At 44.5% G+C, this 21023-nt stretch overlaps 1 protein-coding gene across 3 annotated transcripts in view; it reads right to left on the bottom strand.

The window, feature by feature from the left end:
- The window catches only part of CDH13 (cadherin 13), a 1003185-nt gene that overhangs the window by 255797 nt on the left and 726365 nt on the right, over positions 1-21023 (bottom strand). Inside the window, exon 7 of one of the 3 annotated variants that reach the window (XM_077890997.1) lies at positions 12676-13492. The exons of the other annotated variants lie outside the window; for them this stretch is intronic. Coding sequence (XP_077747123.1) covers positions 13371-13492 — 122 coding nt within the window. The 3' untranslated portion in view covers positions 12676-13370. Of the gene's footprint in view, positions 1-12675; positions 13493-21023 lie in introns of those variants that run through there. 3 annotated transcript variants of the gene reach the window in all.

The following is a 21023-nucleotide window of genomic DNA, read 5'->3' as shown; positions in this document are numbered from 1 at the left end:
CCTTACACTGGTAAGAATGACTAAAAATAACAAGACAGGGAACAACAAATGTTGGAAAGGGTGTGGAGAAAGGGGAACCCTCTTGTACTGTCGGTGGGAATATAAACTGGTACAGCCACTCTGGAAAACAATGTGGAGGTTCCTCAAGAGGTTAAAAATAGAGCTTCCCTATGACCCAGCAATTGCACTACTAGGTATTTATCCCAAAGATACAGATGTAGTGAAACCCAGGACACCTGCACCCTAATGTTCATAGCAGCATTGTCCACAATAGCCAAACTGTGGAAGGAGCCACGATGTCCTTTGACAGATGAATGGATAGAGAAGATGTGGCTTATATATACAGTGAAATATCACTCAGGTATCAGAAAGGATGAATACCTATCATTTACATTGACGTGGATGGAACTGGAGGATATTATGTTGAGTGAAATAAGTCAATTGGAGAAAAACAATTATAATATGGTTTCACTCATATGTGGAATTTAAGAGTGCAAGGGACCATAAGGGATGTGGGTAACTGAGTGGAGGAAAATTAGAGAGGAAGACAGAAAAACCATAAGAAACTCCTAACTCTGGGAAACAAACTGAGGGTTGCAGAAGGGGCGGGGGGAAAGGGATAGGGTAACTGGATGACTGGCACTAAGGAGACCACATGATGTAATGAGCATATAGTGTTATATGTTATGTTGGCAAATTGAATTTAAATTAAAAAAATAGGGATCTGATTGAGGTGGTCTTGCAGAAATTCCACAGAGAGGAAAATGAACTTGTGGACCTACTACATGCTTCCTGGGAATTCTTATGACATCCTTGCCAGGGTAATTAGCTCATTTCCTTTTTCTAAAGAAGAACAAGAAGCTCAGAGAAGTCATTTAATCTGCTCAAGATCACTGCTGTCCAGCAGCTGAGTGGGGGCACACAGAAGGCTATGAAAGTGAAGAGGAGCTAACCTCCTTGAAAGACTATTCAGGGCCCTCAATCATACGATTCGCCCAACAACTCACTAGCCCTATTTTATGGAGAGCGAAGCGGAGGTGGATGGAGGTGAAATCACTTGCCCATCGACCAGGTTATGCACCAGGCTGGGCCAAGATGCCTGTTCCTCCCACTCCTCTCCAGCACAGCTCCTGTTGCTTAGGCATTTCTAATTGCATTTTGCAGGTGGAACGATTAATTTTCAAGAACTCTCCCTGCAGACCAGCTATAGAACACCTTTGCTCTGACCATTAGAGCTTGTCTGGGGCATCTCGGAGCCACATCGAGTGCCCAAGGGACAAGCAGGGCCTGCATCCCGCAGTTGTGATGCATAACAGATGATCGAGGATCCTGGAACTGCACCTGTTACGTAAATCACCTGCCTGAAGTCACAGGCATGATCAATGGAGGGGCTCAGGGAGGTTGGCATGGGGGTGGGAGGGCTGGTGATTACCGCATTTACAAGATAAAAATGAACCGAGATGCTGAAATACGGCACTGCTGAGACTTGAGAGTTTGTGTTCAATGGGAAGAAAGTGCCGGCAAATTGCTAGCAGAGCTGTAACGTTGCTGATTTTGCAAACATGTGTTCTTCAACTCGATAAGTAAATACATATTGGGTAACATGGTGATGCTGCAAGCTGTTGTTTTATGGCTGGAAAGTCAGCTGCCTGTGATTGATGCTCGCAATGAAAGTATTTATAAAATAACACTGAATTAGAAGGAGTCACTTTATGAGTCTGGGGAAATGGATCTTTTATGAAGAATAAAACTTGATGAAGGAGCTTTATCAGGGTCACACAAATGTGAAATTAAATGTGCTGGGATTGAGATCTAAGAAGGAGCCCTTTGGACGTGTGGGCTCGCAGCCTGGGGAAGGAGAGGTGAAGCTTCTCCCTGACGCTTATTTCCACTTGGTGTCACATGGAGCTGGAGAGTCATTTCCACGCACCATACTCATTTCTCTCCACGGTGAAATGTCACTTTTGAAAGCTGCATTACCTCTTCCAGACCGTCAGGACACCACTCAGGGAATACCTTAGGCGTATAAAACTAAATGATGTACATTTGATTCACCCTTTTAATCCACCGAGAGCCAGGCACATAGTAGGTGCTCAGGAAATATTTAGTCACGAAATGAATGGAGAATAGAACCAATAATATCCAGCTCCCTTTGTACAAATATTTTCTCATTTCATTTGTGTTTTTAAATGGTTTTCCCCATGTGCACATTTCAGCCTCCTAATGGTGCTGCCTTTCCAGATTGGAATGTTCTCTTCTTGGAAATAGGGGACAGGCCAAAGGTATCTACTCCCCAGGCTAAGAGCACCAATAGGTACATAACTCAGATGCTCCCCTGCATAATAATGGTCCTCATCTGAGGGGGTTGTTGGGTAGATGAAATGAGTTAAAAATCTGTAATATTCAGCTCAGGGTTCTGTGTTCTTAGAGAATGTCACTGTTTTTACCAGATGAAGGAGGCCTGGCTCAGAGGCTCTGCTTTGATTAAAAAAAAAAAAAAGTAGGAGGGAAGTCTTAGATGAATGCAAGATTAGTGTGAAATGGTTCTTTTTTTCTCAATGTAATCTTAGATTACATATAAATATGTATAAATGTGTATAAATAGAGGTAGACTACTAAGGTAAATAGAGGTAGACTATATGCATAAATAGAGGTGCACTACCAAGTACAAGGAAGGTGATCATCATTTTAACTCAATATTTTTTAAAATTTTTATTTATTTATGATAGTCACAGAGAGAGAGAGAGCGAGCCAGAGACACAGGCAGAGGGAGAAGCAGGCTCCATGCACCGGGAGCCCGACGTGGGATTCGATCCTGGGTCTCCAGGATCGCGCCCTGGGCTAAAGGCAGGCGCCAAACCGCTGCGCCACCCAGGGATCCCTTAACTCAATATTAAGCCTCAACAATATTTCAGTGTCCATGCCCTACACCAGGTGGCTCAGGGATAATGGAACATGGCCCCTCGTTGTAAGTTGTCAAACTGATCTTAGCCTTTCCCATAGCCTTGTCTCTCCTTTCTGAAATGCTTCCTGTTGGCTAAGGTCCATTTGTAGACTTCCAGTCTAGCCCTGGAAAGGGCCAGTCGAAAGAGCTGTCTACCAATGCCCAAGGTTCTGACGTCCTAAGTAAGGCATGCAGAGGGAACGCCGTGCTGAACATGGGCCACCTGCATTTCCTGGCTCCTTAGCCCCTCCGTCCACCTTCAAAGTCAGTGACACAACACTGTCCTATCTCTCTCTGAATCTCCGGCCTCTGCTTTTCTATCATCACATCTCCTTCCCTGACTCTGACCTCTTGTTTTGTGGCAGAGGGATCTGGAGCAGGGAACACACAGACGGCTGACAGAGAAAGTGAGTGTGCAAGCAAATGTGTATTCACTATAGCAAAAGGCCTGGGAGATCTGAAATGGGACATCTTGTGCTTCCATAGTTGCCTGTTACAGAGCAGAATCACCCAGGGACCATTCGTGGACATGTAAAAGGGATTTATGACAATGGTGTGAGTCTAACCTGACCTCCCAGAAAGGCTTTCTTCATAGCCACCCCACCCCCCACCCCCCGGCCCATGTCACCTCAGGGCTTGGAGAGACCACAGCTGCCATGGCAGTGAGTGGCATACCCTTCATAATCTGCACAACTCAAGAGCCTCCTACTTTTCAGATGTTGGATACGATTTCCTCATGGGGTCAGTGCTGTCCCCAGCCCAGGAAAGAAGGCTCTCTGCCTATGTATTGGGAACACTCTGTACAATTCCACTCTGCTCTATTGTGGCCACTCTATGGCCAAAGTGCTGCAACAGGACAGTGGATAGTAAGATGAGGACAGCCCTGGTCCTCAGCTGGCCCACATCCCACTGAAGGGCACAGGGGGGCTTATGCACAGAGCTATGTGTGATGCGTGCACCAGGCAAAAACCACATTCAAGGCTGCTCGGTCTGAAAGCATCGGGGGCTGAAACACTGTGGATCTCACCCTTGGTGTTAGGTGACTTGAGAGTGTCCATGACTCCCAGCTGAGATTTGGGGCAGGGACAGTCTCCACTGCCTCCTCCCGCATTACCCACTATGGAAGGTCTGCCCCCTGATGCCCCAAGGACCACTTAGCATCAAAGTCTTCAGAGCATGAACTTCCACAGGACAACCTGCCTGTGTACTGAGCCTACAAAGGTATTACTGCCTGAAAAGCAGCATCCGTGTGGCGCTTGCAAACTCTCGCTCCTGCTAGGAGAGTGGGTGCATTAGACATTTGGAGGAGCTGGGAACTTTGGGGCTCTATTTGCAAGCCATGTTGGAAAAGCACTGAGTTGCAAGTCTGGAGCACCCAATCATACCAACCCCTGCCTTTCAGACTCCTAGACATTCTGCTTCTCCTGAATTTAAGCTCATAAACACATGCTTGCACCAGGGATGGCCCAGTAAATCTGGCAGGTATCAGCATCCAAAAGGCTCATCTCAGGAGAGAAAAGTAACATCAGAGAGGTTGTCCTGCACAGTCCATACATCCTGGGCAACTCTTTTACTGGAAGATGCACAGTGAAAAGCCCACCCTGTGGGTCCTGGAAGACAGAAGTCAGCAAGCAAGTGGGTGAGAAATCAGGGCTTATCTGCAGGCAGTGAGTTTGACCAGGGACAGAAGAAGGGGAGAGGGAGCCAGTTAAACAAGGCGTCAGAGAGAAAGGGAGAAGTGGAGAGGCAGTGATCTGAATTCTCTCACTGAACACCCAGGAGATGTGCATACGGTGCCCACAGTGACCAGGTTCCTGTTCCCTCGGGGCTTGTATCCCAGTGATGCTCGTGGCTCTGCCTTCACTGACTATGGTTTTCTAGGGCTGCTTAACAAAGTAGTCCAAACTGAGCAGCTCCAAACCACAGAAATGTACTCTCTCGCAGTGCTGGGGGCCAGGAGTCTTAAATCAAGGTGTTGGCAGAACCCTGTTCCCTCTGAAGGGTCCAGGGGACAATCCAGTCCCTGCCTCTTCCAGCTTCTGGTGGCTGCTGGCATTTGTTGTCTTGTGGCCGCATTTCTGCGCGTGCTGTCCTCATATCCCCTCCTTCTCTGCTTGTCTGTGTCATCTCTCTTTGCCTGCCTCTTGGAAGGACCTTTGTGATGACACTACCCTGACCACATAATCCAGGGTGATCTCCTCATCTAAAAATCCTTAACTTCATTGCACCTGCAAAGGCTCTTCTTTAAAAAAAAAAAAAATATTTACAAGTTCTAGGTGCCAGGACCTGAGATCTTTGGGCGCCACGATTCAGCCTACCACACAGACTGCTCTCAGTATGTGGGGAAGCCGTGCTGAACCCCAGAGCATCAGCCTGACCTCCATGGAGGTTCTGTTTTCATCCCCATGTTGTCTGTGAGGGGACAGTGGTGACTGGCTTGAGGTCATGCTGCCAGCAGCTGGTGGAATCAGCCTCGGAGTCTGCGCCAGACAGATGCTCTACAGCCAAGGCCAGGCCGGGCAGAGGCAGACAGCAAGCCTGGGGGCAGCCCCAAATATGAGAAAAACACATGAATCTATCACTTGAGGAATGTTTCAGGATCAGTTTCTCAAGAATTAATCCAGTGAAGAACTGCCGCTGGGCCTCTGCCCTCAGAGGCCGTAAATCATGTTCTTGGGGTCAGCTAATGATGGACACGTTTTCCAGGCTCAATCCCCATAGACACGTGAGCGGCCACCTCCTAAATCTCAAGGTTTCTGATCTCGCAGAAGCTGTGTTATCTTTTTGGAAACAGAGCATCGTGGCTCAGGAAGATGAATGTGTGACATTGGCTCATGCTTAAGCTCTATCATGGGCTCTGCTGGATTTAGAGGGAAAGAAATAGCTCTGTCACAGAGGACACATGCTTTATATTTTTATAAAAACATGGACAAGACAAGCTTTTCCTGCATTTCTTCCCAATCTTTAGAGAAAGAAAAATGTGCACAGTGTATTTTTTTTTTCCTCTTTGAACCATAAAACGTTTGAGCAGAAAGAGCTTCAGAGTTAATCGAGTGCAAGGGGCTTGATAAGAGTGCTCCTTGGATATCAGCTGCTATGGATTAGATTTCTTCCTGGTACTGAGGAACAAGTTTTAGGGAAAGGGCTAGAACCCTCCACCCCCACCCTTGGCTTCTGTCCTACTTGGATCATGGCTGGAGTCCCGGATCATCTTGGTCCCCATGGCTACCGGAGAAAGAGACACATGAGAGGCTGTCAGGAGGAGAGGGGACAGTGGGCAGTGTAGACAGTGCGACTTGCCATATGAGCATGAATTGTAGGAATTGGATCTGTCTTGCCTGGGGTCCTAAGTCTTCTTTTTAAGAATTAAAGAGAAAAGATACAAAGAAACAAAGACAACTCACCTAACTTGATATGGAGGTGTCCTAAAATGGGGGCATGTTAGCTTCTAATACTCGAATGGTGTCATGTTCAAACCCAAACGGAGTGATTCAATGTGAAGCCCGGTTAGGACCAGTGCATGCGTCGTGGGGAAGAAAGAACATGGTTGTGTAGGTTGAACATGAGCGACCATTGCTGACCCCGTGTGTGTGTGTGCATGTGTGTCTGTGTGTGTGGGTTGAAGGCCACTTGCCTTGGGGTGTCAGGAGGGAACCCTGCCTTGTAGGAGAAGGAGCTATCAGACTACCACTGGGGGCCCTCCACTTGCAGGATTTGTGGTTCTGGGGGGTACACAGAACCAAGCCGGTGGTGTTCACGTTCACAGTGCCGAAGGGGCCTGCAGGGGGCAGAGCAGAGTTTGTTAGATGCCTCCTCAGCTGATAAAGCTGTGGATTTTCCCGACTGCCAGGCAGAGAGGGGGGAAAGAGGAGCAGGAGAGGCATCTGTGCTTCTAATCTCATCCTCTTGTTCCATAGGAAGGCACCCAAGGTCACGTGCAGATCATCGATTAGCTGGTGGGGAGGTCTGCTCGGTGTTCCCAAGAACGGCCCTGACGCTACGGCCACATGAGCATCAGGCATCCCCTTCTCCCCTTACCTCTGAGTCGCTCTTATCAATTAAAAAGGCAGCTCCAAAAAAAAAAATAAATAAAAAATAAAAAATAAAATAAAAAGGCAGCTCCCATTGACTTGAGTCTTTACATAAGCCCTTGTGGAAATTTCCATCTTCATAAACCAGTTGCGTGGCTTGTCTGTTCCCCACTCCTGAAAAGGGTTGATGTCTCATCTACATCCATGGGGACCGAATGCTTCAAAGGAGCCACTCCAACTAAATTCAACTACTGTTTCCTGGAGCCTCCTGCCCTTGGCCTATCTTATCTCACTTACGCTCTCAACCAGGTGAGATGACCCAGTTCTGTTGCTCCTGTCTCCTGCGAACTTTCTACTGCATCCACTTCTCTCTCTTCGCCGACGGCCGTGAGCCCGTCTTCCCTCTCCGCCAGGCTCCAGCCATTATCCCATCTTTTCTTCCTACAACTTAACCACCATCTGGGATGATATCAGCTGTTTAGATTGCTGATTGCTGATTCCCCCTCCCTTCACCAGATGCAACGGGGACCTTATCTCCTTTGTATCACGTGTGTTTGTGGAACCAATGTTGCCATATCCGATTTCTAAAATGAGCAATCGTGTCACTCCCAGACTCAGTATACTTCAATGGATTTTGCTGGGTATAGTAAGAATTCTAGAACACAGCATAAAGGACCTTCAGGAGCTGGCCTCTGTTTAGCCCTCATTTGCTCTCCCCACAGACTTGTCCCTCCCCATCCTGCCATATTGAATGTGGTGGCCATTCCTGCTGTCAACAGATGCCTCCAGTTCTCCTTCTGGTGCATGGAAGGGCTGTCCTCGCCTTCTCTGTTGGGTTTAGATGTGGCTTATGACATGTGAGCACAAAGAAGGTGTGTCCCTTTGGAATGGACGCGGTAAGAGATGCTGTGTAATGTGCCAGGCTGTCTCTCCCTCTGCACTGCCATTGCCAATGTTCTAGAAAGTGGTTGCTCTGCTCTGTCAGAATTCAGAGACAGAGTGACAGGGAGAAGTACCCTTGGACAGCCTGTTTTGGACATAATCGTGAGAAGCAATAAACCAAGCCCCTGTTCTTTCCCTTGTGCAGGCTGGAAGCCACATTATAGCAGCCCCTTTCCTAGGGGTGATGTCAGCAGAGATGGGTCCTGCCAAACAGATCAATGTTTCATCTGCAGGATGCTCACTGCCACTTGTAGGAACTGCAGGGCAGGTGTGCAAGGGACTGTACTTGACCATCTGCCCTGTGTGCTCCACTTTTCCCCTCAGTTATGGGTAAACCAAAGTGGCTTCCTATTTCCTCCTGTGACTTCTCTTTGGCTATTCTCCTAGACTCATGGAAGCCATGAAGTAGAAGGGACATTGGAGCCACGGAGTCCACCTACTAAGCACAACTGAAGGAAGAGGGAGTTATCCAATCTCTCTCTGAACACTCCAGGGACCCAAGCTCACACCTTACAAGGAAGCCCATTGCTTTTTTCAGCATCTCTGATTATCAGTGTGGTTTTGCGCACATTGAGCTGGAACCAATTTTCTGGAAGCCTGTAGTTCTGCTCTGGCTCTTCCAAATCCTCCTCTGATGGACTGAAAACTTGTATGCTGATATATCTTTCATTACTAGGCACCATCCTTCGAACTTACTGCAATTTGTCAACTTCCTATTCAAATTCAGGTGCTAAGAGCAAAAAATGCAATGCGGACTGACCCTTGCTGGGTATGGGAGGGAAATCATTCTCTGAGCAGATATTTATACAGAAGATTTCTTTTGAGATTGCGATCAACTAAGACCCCAACATTGTTATCACATGAATTGCTGTTTAACATAGAGGATCTCACCTTGATTTAGTGACTGGCTTTGAAGAATCTCAGGCAAAGACTTTACACTCATTTCTGTGACATGAAATCATCAGTTTATGATCGCACTGTGTCCCTGATTTTTAGGAAACCTGATTCAGTTATCTGAGATATTAGCTAGCCCTCATCTACTCTGTATGATCCATGATTTTGATAAGTTATTGATACAGATGCTGAATGAGATAAGATTAGTGCCCGACAAATGTCATCTAACCCATACTTCTCCTTTTAAAATTATGGATTATTTCCTACATATACAGGAATATATGCAAACACACATATGTGTACACATACACATGCAACATACAGCAGGCACAAGAGACAATACAATCACACTTCTACCCAGCACCCAGCTTAGGAAGTACCACGTACAATGCCACCAGAGCCTCGAATGTTCCCCTCTATCCCACCCTCCATCAGGATTGCTTTATCTCTTAATCCACTGTTTTGCTCCATAGTTTTACTCCTTATCTGTCTCTAAATGTTTTTTTTCTTTTCTTTTTTTCTTTTCTTTCCTTTCCTTTCTTTTCTTTCTTTTCTTTTCTTTTTGTTTTTTTGCATTTCTGAATTCTCTATAACTGGAATGGTACCATATATATTTTTCTGCAAATTGTGTTTTTTTTTTTTTTTTTTTTGTGGCACAGTATGTTCTGGAGATCAGCTGTCGGTGCTGCAGCGTGGCTGGCCAGATGACTGTGCTGTCATTTATTCTGTTTGCTTCATTAGTGAGCACACAGATGTTCCCTGGTTTTGCAATGGCTAGCCATGGTGTTGGGGAACAGCCTGCCTCCATGTGTCCGGGTGCACATAGGAAAGTGTCTTGCAGGTACAGACCTAGGAGTAGGTACCACATCTTCAACTGCAGCAGAAATAATGACAGACTGTCCTTCAAAGCCATTGCTCCAACTCATGCTCCCAGTGGCAGTGGATGAGGGGCCCGATGTTTGCACTTCACTACCAATCAGGTAGGCATAAAATCACATCTAATTGCAGTTGTTATTTGAATTTCACCGATGGCCAATGAGTTTGAACTGATTTTTAATGCATTTTTCATCACTTACATTTCTTATTCTGTGAAATGACTATATCTTCTAGATCTCTAAAAAGAATTTCTTTTTTTTAAATTTCTTACTGAGTTTAGGAATTCTTCATACATTCTGATTACTTTCTCTTATCAATTAAATGTGTTACACATAGGGACACCTGGGTGGCTCAGTGGTTGAATGTCTGCCTTGTGCTCAGGGTGTGATCCTGGGGTCCTGGGCTCCCTGCAGGGAGCCTGCTTCTCCCTCTGCCTATGTCTCTGCCTCTCTCTTTCTCTGTGTCTCTCATGAATAAATAAATAAAATCTTAAAAAAATAAATGTGTTACAAATATCTTCTCTAAGTTGTTTTTTGTTGTTTCATTTTTTTTTAAAATTCTAGTTAGTTATTTAAATTCACATATAGTGTAATATTGGTTTCAGAGTAGAATTTAGTGATTCATCATTTACAAACAACACTTAGTGCTCATCACAAGTGTCCTCCTTAATCTCCATCACCTGTTTAGCCCATCCCCCCTCCTCCCTGCCCTCCAGTAACCATCAGTTTGTTCCCTATCGTTAAGAGTCTCTTGCGGTTTGTTCTCGTATCTCTTTTTTTCCTCCCATATGTTCATGTATTTTGTTCCTTAAATTCCATATGAGTGAAATCATATGGTATTTGTCTTTCTATGACTTATTTTGCTTAGCATAATATACTCTAGTTCCATCCATGTCATTGCAAATGGCAAGATTTTGTTCTTTTTGATGGCTGAGTAATAATCCATTTTATATATACCATATCTTCTTTATCCATTCATCAGTTGATGGACACTTGGGGACCTTCTATAGCTTGGCTATTGTAGATAATGCTCCCGATAAACATCGGCAGGCATGTACCCCTTCACATCTGTATTTTTGTATCCTTTGGGTAAATACCCAGTAGTGTAATTGCTAGGTCATAGGGTAGTTCTATTTTTAACTTTTTGAGGAACCTCCATACTGTGTTTCAGAGTGGCCACACCAGTTTGCATTCTCAACAAGAGGGCTCCCCTTTTTCCACATCCTAATCAAAACCTGTTGTTTCCTGTGCTGTTGATTTTAGCCATTCTGACAGGTGTGAGGTGGCATCTCATCATGGTTTTGATTCAAATTTCCCTGATGATGAATGATGTTGAGTATCTTTTCATGTGTCTGTTAGTCATCTAGATGTCTTCTTTGGAAAAATTTCTATTCATGTCTTTGGCCATTTCTTAACTGGATTATTTGGTTTTGGGGTTTTGAGTTTGATAAGTTCTAACCCTTTATCAGATATGTCATTGGCAAATATCATCTCCCATTTCATAGGTTGCCTTTTAGTTTTCTTGACTGTTTCCTTTGCTGTGCACAAGTTTTTATCTTGATCAAGTCCCAATAGTTCATTTTTGCTTTTGTTCAGAGATGTGTCTAGCAAGAAGTTGCTACAGCCGAAGTCAAAGAGGTTTCTGCCTGTGTTCTCCTCTAGGATTTTGATAATTTCATGTTTCACATTTAGGTCTTTCATCCATTTTGAATTTATTTTCATGTGTGGCATAAAAAAGTGGTTCAGTTTCATTCTTCTGCATGTGGCTGTCCAGTTTTCTCAACACTGTTTGTTGAAGACACTGTCTTTTTTTTCCCCCACTGGATATTCTTCCCTGCTTTGTCAAAGATTAGTTGACGATATAGTTGTGAGTTCTAAAATAGTGTCTTGAATTTTTACCTTTTAAAAAATGGTGTTCTCATTTTTAAAAAATTCCTAAGATTTCACAGAAGAACTTGTCAGGAGTTAGACTGAAGTCAACATACATTATGCTTTGGGTATACTTCTTTTTTTGTTTTTTTTGTTTTTGTTTTTTTTTCCAGTTGAGTAACATTACTGAAAATTATATGCTCATGATCCATTTTTATATTAACTCATCCTACATTTTTTCTAGAATTCAAGGGAAGTTCACATTTATGTAGTTTCTAGAACTTCCTTTTTTATACCTCAGTTGCTTGTCTCTCTTCCTGTGGCATAGAGACCTTTAATGCAGGCTTTTTCTTCAGCATTTCCATAAAACCATTATAATTTTCATAAGCTTCTTCCCCCCCTTCCTTAGTAAAATGGTCACAAATCTATGATGGCCAGCCATTTTTCTACAGCTCTGGTGCAGCACAGTGAAACCAAATTGAAAAGTTTAATTAGTTAGCTTGCTTCAAAATAAAAATGCAAATATAAAAGTTTTCAACTTTACCTGTTTATGAGCCAAAGGCAAAATTAATTAAAGTCAATGGACAAAAGTAAATAAACATTTTGAAATAAAGGAAATAAACATTCTGAAGTATGAGGTTAAGGCTCACGAAACATGAGAGAGTCAATTATTTATAGTCATGTGTTTCTGCCCGATAATGTAATCATGTCTCCTCTGTCCTCTCTCCCATTGGAACACATGCCAAGAAGAAAGGTTTTAGAGCTCCTTCAGGGGAAACAGGTGATCAAGATGGGTTTCTTATCCATAGTACTGCCACATCCCAATGCTAACAAAATCTATTTTGGACAAAACGCCAGTGGAATTTCTGAGTTCTGTTATTTTTATTACGATAAGTTATTCTCCCCACCCCTTTTAAATAAAACTGTGAAATGGGAACACAATTTTGCTGTGTTCAAAAAAAGAGAGAGAGATTTGCTATTGGCCACTGTGGTATTCAAATTAGATTTATGAGGGAGAAAAAACCAACAGTTTATATTGGGATTGACAGGAGAGGTGTAAAATAAAAATAAACAATGTATGAAAAATGGTCACTTCGTAGTCTGTAAATACAGCTTTTGCATGGTGACATTTTCACTTTTCAATACTATCCTGGGGCAGCCCCTGGCAGCTGTTTTCTCACTGCTGAACCATAGTGTAACACAGAGGTCTCATCAAACCCAGATTGGGTCAGGGGAAGATGTGATGGTGTTGGGGTCCGGGATCAGGGGGCTAAATGTCAGCAAGAGATAGTCCTGTCATGGGGAATCTAGCCATTAGGGTGGAAGGGTGCCAGTATGTAAGGAAGTCCACAAATGAGACCCATATTTGATTACTCAGGTTTCAAAAAAGAGTTAGAAACCTGAGAATGAGAAATGAGTGCATTACAGTGTTACAGGGCTGTTTTTAAAAAGAAAAAATTTAAATTGTCATGGAAACATGACCATAACTTTTAGGGGGGAGAGAGTGGGGGGAGACCAGTTATAAGATAAACTGCATTCTATAACTCCATGGTTTTGTGAAATCAACTCTAAACAAAGTAGAGCCCTGTCTCTTGTCTCTACAGATGTATGATCAGATAAGAAAGGGAGAATGCCCAGAGAGAATGCACACAGTGCCAAGCGTGATGATGATGGGAAGTGCTGGGGTGGGATTACTGTGTTTTGAGTTGTTGTCACAAGCATAAGTTAATCAGGCCCTTTAAAGGATTGAAATAAACAAGTAGACAGTAGGCTTCTGGGTGGCTCAGTCAGTTAAGCATCTGCCTTTGGTTCATGTCATGATCCACGGGTCCTGGGATGGAGCCCTACATCAGGCTCCCTGCTCCTCCTTCTGGCTGCAACTCCCCATGCTTGTGTGTTCTCTCTCTCTCTCTCTTTCTCTCTCCCCATTTCTCTCTCTGTCAAATAAAGAAATAAAATCTTTAAAAAATAAAAAATAAAATAAAAAAGTAAACAGTTAAGTAGATGGACCAGCAAAGCAAGAGCCCAAAAAACCAGGCGTCAAGAGCCAGAGGGAAAGCAGGTCTGGGTGTCTGCCAGGATCCAGCAGGAGCAGATGTGGCAGGGACAGGCCTGCAGGTAACCTACCCCCCTCCCCCACCCGGGTTCCTGAAGCTGCTGGCTGGGTAGGGCTGGGAAGGAACATGCACCCTGGGGCTTGGAGGTGGTGGGAGAGTTTCAACCTCTAATGGCCTTTTCTGTTTCTTCTCCAGGCCAGGCTAGCCTCACTCTTCTGTCCAGTAAGGACTCTCAGACCTTCCACCAGCTGAGAAGCAAAATCCCTTGGTGAATATGTCAAAGCATACATTTCGGGGTGCTGCCTCAGGCCTGTCAAATCAGAATTTGGGGGGAATTCCCAGCATGTGTGTTTTAAGACATTTCCCCAGGTATTTCAGATGTGGAAGGTCTGGCAACCACTGGCTTGGCCTGGCCTACTGGGTTCCTCTTCCCCAGATCAAGCCCTACATTCTTTCCTCTAAAACATAGTCCTCCTCTGCTATACCTTTGCTTACTGTTACTGGTAAGAACATCCTTGTTGAGTATAAGACATGATGATGTTGATGATGATGATGATAAGGCCATCCTTGTTGAGGATAAGACTGATGATGATGATGATGATGATGATGATGGAGAAGGAAGAGGAGGAGGAGAGGGTAGTCATGATAACAACTGTCATTTATTGAAACTCTTTGTGCCAGGAATGGGGCTAGCTGGCAGACACCTACTTTCCCTAATTGAGGGGCAGAGTAGGTGAGGGAAGCTTGGGGAGATTAGGTGACAAGCCCCAGGGGCCATACAAGGCAGACCTAGGATTCGAACTCAGGTCTACCTGCTTCGAAGCTCGTCTTGCCCACTCTGCCTCACAGACTGCTATGGCAATAGACATTAACAATATCGCTAATAATAATCATGCCTAATATTTACTGAGCACTTAGGAAGCTGGCCCTTATGATGAGGGTCTCAGGTGTGCTGCTCGATTTAATCCCTAGGACACCCCACAGTGTGTGCTGTTACCAACACCATTGACTACATGAGGAAGCTGGAGAGGTTACTATCAGCTTGCCACGGCCACGCAGCTAGTAAGTGGCAGAGGTGGGGCTCGTGCCCAGGTGCTTTGGCACATCCTCTGTCTTCTAGCACCAATGACATGGAACCCATAGGCCAAATCAGACCTTACCAGGACCTTTGTGATTTCCTGGCCTGGCTCTTTCAGGTTCTCTCACGTGTATTTGCAATACATCTAGTTACTCACTATGCATTGAATGTGCCCTGCTGTGGGTTGGTGCAAATATTCCTCCCAGTGTCTGAGTATCCTTCCTCTCATTAGCCTACTTGGGAAACTCTTGAAAGTGACTGAAGTGTCTATGCTTTCATGAAGCTGCCTTTGAATCCACAAAAGGATGAACCCCCATTCCATGAAGCCACCATTCCCGGCACATTCACACTCTCTCAGCCCACTGAAACTGATCGCTTGGGTGGCTTCTCACCAGATTTTGGGTTCCCCCCAAGTCAGGGGCTGTGTGGACTCTTTCTGTATCCCCAACTCCTGACACAGGGCTCCACTGCTCTCAACTGATCATTCTCTTTTTCCATGGCCCTGGAACCTCTGATGTAGTTAAACTTTCAAGACAACTGGAACCGCCACATCCTGACTTCCCTGTTTTGCCCCATGGTTTCTGGAGAGTGTCTGCCCTGGTGGCAGTTGTGTGTACAGCAGGACCCGGTGCCTAGCACATAGTCTGCTCCTCATCAGTGCCAGGTGCAGGAAGGAAGGCAGCCGCCCAATCTCTGAACAAGCCAGCACCAGCCGCTGGAGCACAGATGGAAAGGCCCAAAATGACTGCAGCCTCCCTGCAATGGTGGAGGTTGTGTTTGTGAGCCCTGCTGTGTTTGTGAGGATGTAACATGTTCCTTCCTCAACACGGTCGAAGAAACTAATTGGAGGCGTGAGCCTGTCATTTTTTTCAGAGCTCTGAAAGGTGAAATTCAATTAGTGGTTTGTTTCCAGCTAGTGCAGAGGAAGGAAAGGAGACTTGTCCACAGGGAAAGCAGAGCTGCTGACAGGAAGGGATGCTGCCCTGGGCCTGTACTCCACAGTGACAGAGGACAATTGAAGAGCAGGTTACCACTGACGGAAAAGATTCTGTGGAGGGACACATTGCAAAGCCGGAGGTTTTTAGCCATCCAGAGATGTGCTGCTACCAGAAGGCTTTTGGGGGAAAATGCAAATGGGAACAGTGAATGGCAAATGAAAGATCTTATAGTGGTAGCTGGAGCTCCCAAGAGGGAAAATGGAAGGGCAAATGCTTAGAGAAGAAAAGAAAATCCAGAAAAGAGTGTGCTAGAGTACACATCCAAACCTGGGGATGGGAGGGATGGCTTCTGAAAGCCAAAGAGAGACAAGTACATGAATGAACAAATACTGGAGAAATGAGTAGGGTAGGAGATGCATCCCAGACCCCCAGGGCAGACTAGTATTCACACCAGGCTTCCTGCATTTTAGATGCTCAGGAAGTATTTGTTGTTGACTAAATGCCCAATTCCATCCATTAGGGGCAGGTTCAGGGGTCACAGGTGGGTTGGGTTGTACTGCAGGTGGATGGGAAAGCTGAGCTCTGAAGCCAGAAAAACCAGGCTCATGTTCCAAGTCCATAACCTACTAGGTCTGTCACCTTGAGCAAACTCTGGAACCTGTCTGAGCATCAGTTTACACACGGGAAAACAAGCAAAGAATGGCTCCTGTTTTATAGGTCACTCTTGAAAATTATATAAGCCCAAGTATTTGCGAAGGCATCACCATCACACCTGCTACATAGAAAGCACTCAGCAAGTGTTAGCTGCTGCTACTGCTATTATTAGCATTATTTGGCTTGGAAAATGCATCAGACATTTTAAAAAAATTATTTGACAGAGAGAGAGCCCGAGCATGGGCCAGGGGAGGGGCTAGGGGAGAGGTAGAAGCAGAGTCCCCACTGAGCAGGGAGCCCAACTCGGGGCTCCATCCCAGGACCCTGAGATCATGACCTAAGCTGAAGGCAGATGCTTAACTGCCTGAGCCGCCCAGGTGCCCCTGCATCACATTTTGAAGAAAAGCAGTGAAAGCCAGTTTGTACAATAAGGAATACAGATTCTCTTATGGATGCATAGGTATTTGTTTGGGAGTCCTGGGTGGAGAGCAGGGGAGCTCTGAAAGTGGATGCTCCCTAGGACACAGGTTTTAGCAGGTGCTAAAACCAGTTTTGGAAAACAGTTGGTGGCATGCATCACAAAAGTGTCCCTAATTCCTTGTTCTTTTCATCCTACTCCAATCATTCATTGATTCCCATGAAATTCAGAAGAAAAGGTGGTGGGGAGGGAAGGATGATCTGCTTTCAGTGTTCATTTTATCATTATTTACAGCAGCTGAAGAGAAGAAACCTCCCCAGGTGGGGGATTTCAACATGAATTCTTGGAACTATCACCATGAGAGGAACTCAAAGGACCCAGAGCAGATCCAGGGACACTCAGCACCATTGTGTGTAGTGACAGCATGCTGTGAGCAGCCTAACTTTCCACCCAAGAGGGCCTGATGAAGAACCCTGGGCTTGCCCACCTCGTGGACTATCATGTGGTGGGGACAAAGAACAAGGTGGGTCTGAATGCAGCAACAAGAAATATTACTGAGCCATAGTAAGTGATACAAAAAGCAAATTAAAAATACTATGTCCTGTATAACCCCATATATACACAATGTTTCCATTTTGTTTGTAAATGTGGACAAAAATGTCTAGAAGGACAGAAATCAAGCCCATACAGAGATTACCTCTGACCAGACACAGGGAATTTGGCATGAGGCAATAATGATGAGAACTTGGCTTTCATTATTATAGTCTGAGAGGAGTCACCTGCAGGTGATTATGTCCTACTTTAGATATTTAAGAAAAAAAAAGAATCAATAAAACATATTCCAATTCCACATATGGCTTCTTAAAATACAGTTTCTGCAGCTGAGAAGGACTGGCGATCAATGGCTGAGATGTTCAACCACAGGAAAATGGGCAAATAAATTAGGTTCAGCCACTTGATGGACCATTATGTAGTCATTAAAGGTTGTAATTATAATGACTGGGCAGCAATCTGGGACGTGCTTATGATATAGTAGGTAGAAAAGTAAAATATAAAATGACGTATACAGGATGTCGGTGGTCACAGAAGAAAAGATGTAAAAACAGCAATGTCAGAGTGGGACAGTTAGGGCTGAATTCTCACATTTATCCTGAAAAGGTATTTTTAGAACTAGAAAAGGTGAGTCAAACTGCTGATTTGATTTCTTCAGGACTTACTTGGGAGGGTGTTGCACGCGTACAAAACAGCTTTCTTTTGAGTAATGTTCTCAGACACATGCAAATGATGCCCAGAAATGTATATAATTTAAAGGTGTCTTCCGGTGAATCTCATAAAAAAGCAGATACCCTTTCCTCTGATGGATCATCACCCCCCCCACCACCACCCCATGCCTGTTCTGCATGGGTGCAGCTGCCCACTGGGGCTTCTTTTGGAGCATCTGCCAATGTTTCACAAAGTACTTGGATTGGATCAGTTTCTTCCCCAGACAGCTACACTGGCATGCCCAAGTGCCTCAGAGGCCACTGCAGATAAAGTCGCAAAAGTAAAGGTGAGAAGATCTCTATAACCCAGGTCCTCAGAAGGCACCTGCACACATGCCTTGCCTGGGAAAGTGGGAAGCACATGCAGCGTGGAGCCATTTTGAACTGGAAGCATAGATTTGTGGTAGGCCGACAATCATGAAGTATAAACGCAATGAAGCTCCCAGGCTTACCTGGGGGGCTATGAACCCCAGTTCTGACAGATGTACAATGGATAAAGGGTTTCCTTTCAAATGTGCTTGGGGATACAACAGAGAACTTTCCTCTGGTTGTTTTGCAACACACCTCTGTGTCCGAAAGCCTCTGAAGACCCCGCCATTAGACATGCATATTGTAAACTGGCCTCATGTCCCGAACCTGACTCAACTGACTTTGCGTCCTGCGACACCCATCAACGCTACGGTAATTACAATGATTAAAGCAACTGTAATTTTATTAAGTGCTTATAGCGTGCCAGGCACTATATTAAGTACTTTTCCAATATTATTTTATCTCTCTTAACAATTCTGTGTGGGTTGTAATGTTACTCCTATTTTTTGAATGAGAAATGAAGCTCAAAAAATGAAGTGATCTTGGTCAAAGGCACTGCACTACAAAGTAGCAGAGATGGGTTTCTCAGCCGTGGATGGGAGCCCTCTACTACAGTGCAACTCCGTCTGGTGAAATGCTGGCAATCCTGGAACCACATGAGGGGAATGCATTTATTTCTTTTTAATTTTTGTTGAAGATTTTTTTTATCTATTAATGAGAGACAAAGAGAAGCAGAGACACAGGCAGAGGGAGAAGCAGACTCCCCGTGGGGAGCTTGATGCGGGACTCGATCCCGGGACCCCGGGGTCAAGCCCTGAGCCAAAGGCAGACACCCAACTACTGAGCTACCCAGATGCCCCAAGGGGAATGGACTTTAACACTTGATGTGAGAACAAGTTTTTCCCCTTCCAAAACCCACCCCTGATATCACCTCGCCTAGGAAGACTTTCCTAAGCATTTCAGACAGAGAAATTATCTCCCCCACAAGCCACTGCTATTGTTCTGCATCACAGATATATTTTCAGATATATGTTTACTTTTTCTATTTAATTGCAAGCTTCCTTAAATACCTTGTTCGTCTTTGTGGGAACCCAAGGAACCTAGTTATTATATATTATTACTTATAAGAATTGCTGGGCAGGGTGTAAATACTACCCCCTCCCCTGTGTAAATAAATAACAGCCACAGAATCAACCAAATACAAAACTTTCCAAGTAAGTGCAGTGCCACAAGAAACAAAAATCATAAATGCCTTTGTCCTTAGACAACTGAAAACCCATTATAAATTTCCTTACTGCCTGATTACAGAATGTCTATCTTTATTCCTATTTTCACAACCTAGTATAGAGCTTGGCACTGAGTAGACAGTTAATGAACACCTGCTGAAAAAACTGAATGAGTAAATGAAGGAATGAATCATCTTATGTAGGAACAAGGCTTTGTGAAACTGATTAGGTGTAGCTAAATCCCGAGCACAATAAAGCAGGAAACAGCCTCACCTGATTATTGGCATACAACCAACTGTCACAAGATTGATTCTAAACATTAACTTTTAAGAAAATATTTCAAAGAAATGTTTTTTCTTTACTCTTAGGAGCAATCCTATTTTTGAAACCTCCTGTTGGAATGTCTCCTGTCCTGTGATGGAACAGTGGGGAGGGTGTGTGACATCAGGACTGGCTGGGCAAATGAGCCTCCTTTTGGCACAAATAGGGAATCAGAAATATCAGCCCTGACACTCATGGATCTACAGGGACAAGCCAAGATTAAACGGAAGAGCAAAATCCCTGAGCTGGATCCAATTTATATACACGCCAGATGCACTGAAATCTTCCTTTTTAAATTAACCTCAAACATAAAAATTTCAGGTTTGAAAATGATAGAGGGCAGAGACACAGAAATAAGAAGGGGTTCTTCTCTGTGTTAGAAGCATGGGATAGCTTGAAGTCCACGTTTCTCAAAGCGGAATCCCAAGACCAGGCATCACCAGCATCACCTCAGAGCTTGTTTGAGGATGCAGATTCTCAGGTCTCAGCAGACCTACAGACTGGGTAACTCTGGGGCTGGGGTTCAGCAATGTGGATTTCAGAAAGCCCTTCTGATCATGCTCAAGTTCAGGCAAGTTTGAGAACCACTGTTTTATGCCATAAGCTCTCTACCGAATTGAATACAGAATTTGGTTTTCAAAATTTTTTCTTCGATTTGATCAAGATAGATATGGCTGTTTTTGGCATTCCTATAAAATACACGAAGCCTTTGTAATGAATCAGATACTATCTTTTGTACAGATCGTCATGAGGATCCCACCTGGAAGAAAGTTGCCCCTCTGGTCATTTCACAGATGAGCAAACGAAGGCCCAGACAGATTGAGTCACATGTTGCTAGTCTAACCCAAGAGCCCATAGAAATCTGACTCACAGAACATGCTCCTCACCATTCAATGGCTCAGTCTTGGAAGAACAGACTCCAAATGCCTGAGACAGAACATCTAGGGTTGTGGGTCTCATAGGCGTGTTTTTGGGCCTCACATAATTTCCCTGCACACTCTGTCCATCTCCTTGGCAAAGCATCAATCACAGTGGGCTGTATTCACATCTGTCTTTCCCACTAGACTTAGGGACAGAGCTGGGGTGACATTGATCTGTGCCTCCCTAGTGATGAACAGTGAGGGAGAAACCATCTGTCTCTAATCCACTAGCAATTCAGGTGTTGAATGCTCTTTGTATTAAAGGTCTTCTCACAATAAAAATAA

The sequence above is a fragment of the Canis aureus genome, chromosome 3 (genome assembly GCF_053574225.1).
Source record: "Canis aureus isolate CA01 chromosome 3, VMU_Caureus_v.1.0, whole genome shotgun sequence".
NCBI classification, from domain to species: domain Eukaryota; kingdom Metazoa; phylum Chordata; class Mammalia; order Carnivora; family Canidae; genus Canis; species Canis aureus.
This window is presented reverse-complemented; position numbering and strand designations above follow the sequence as displayed.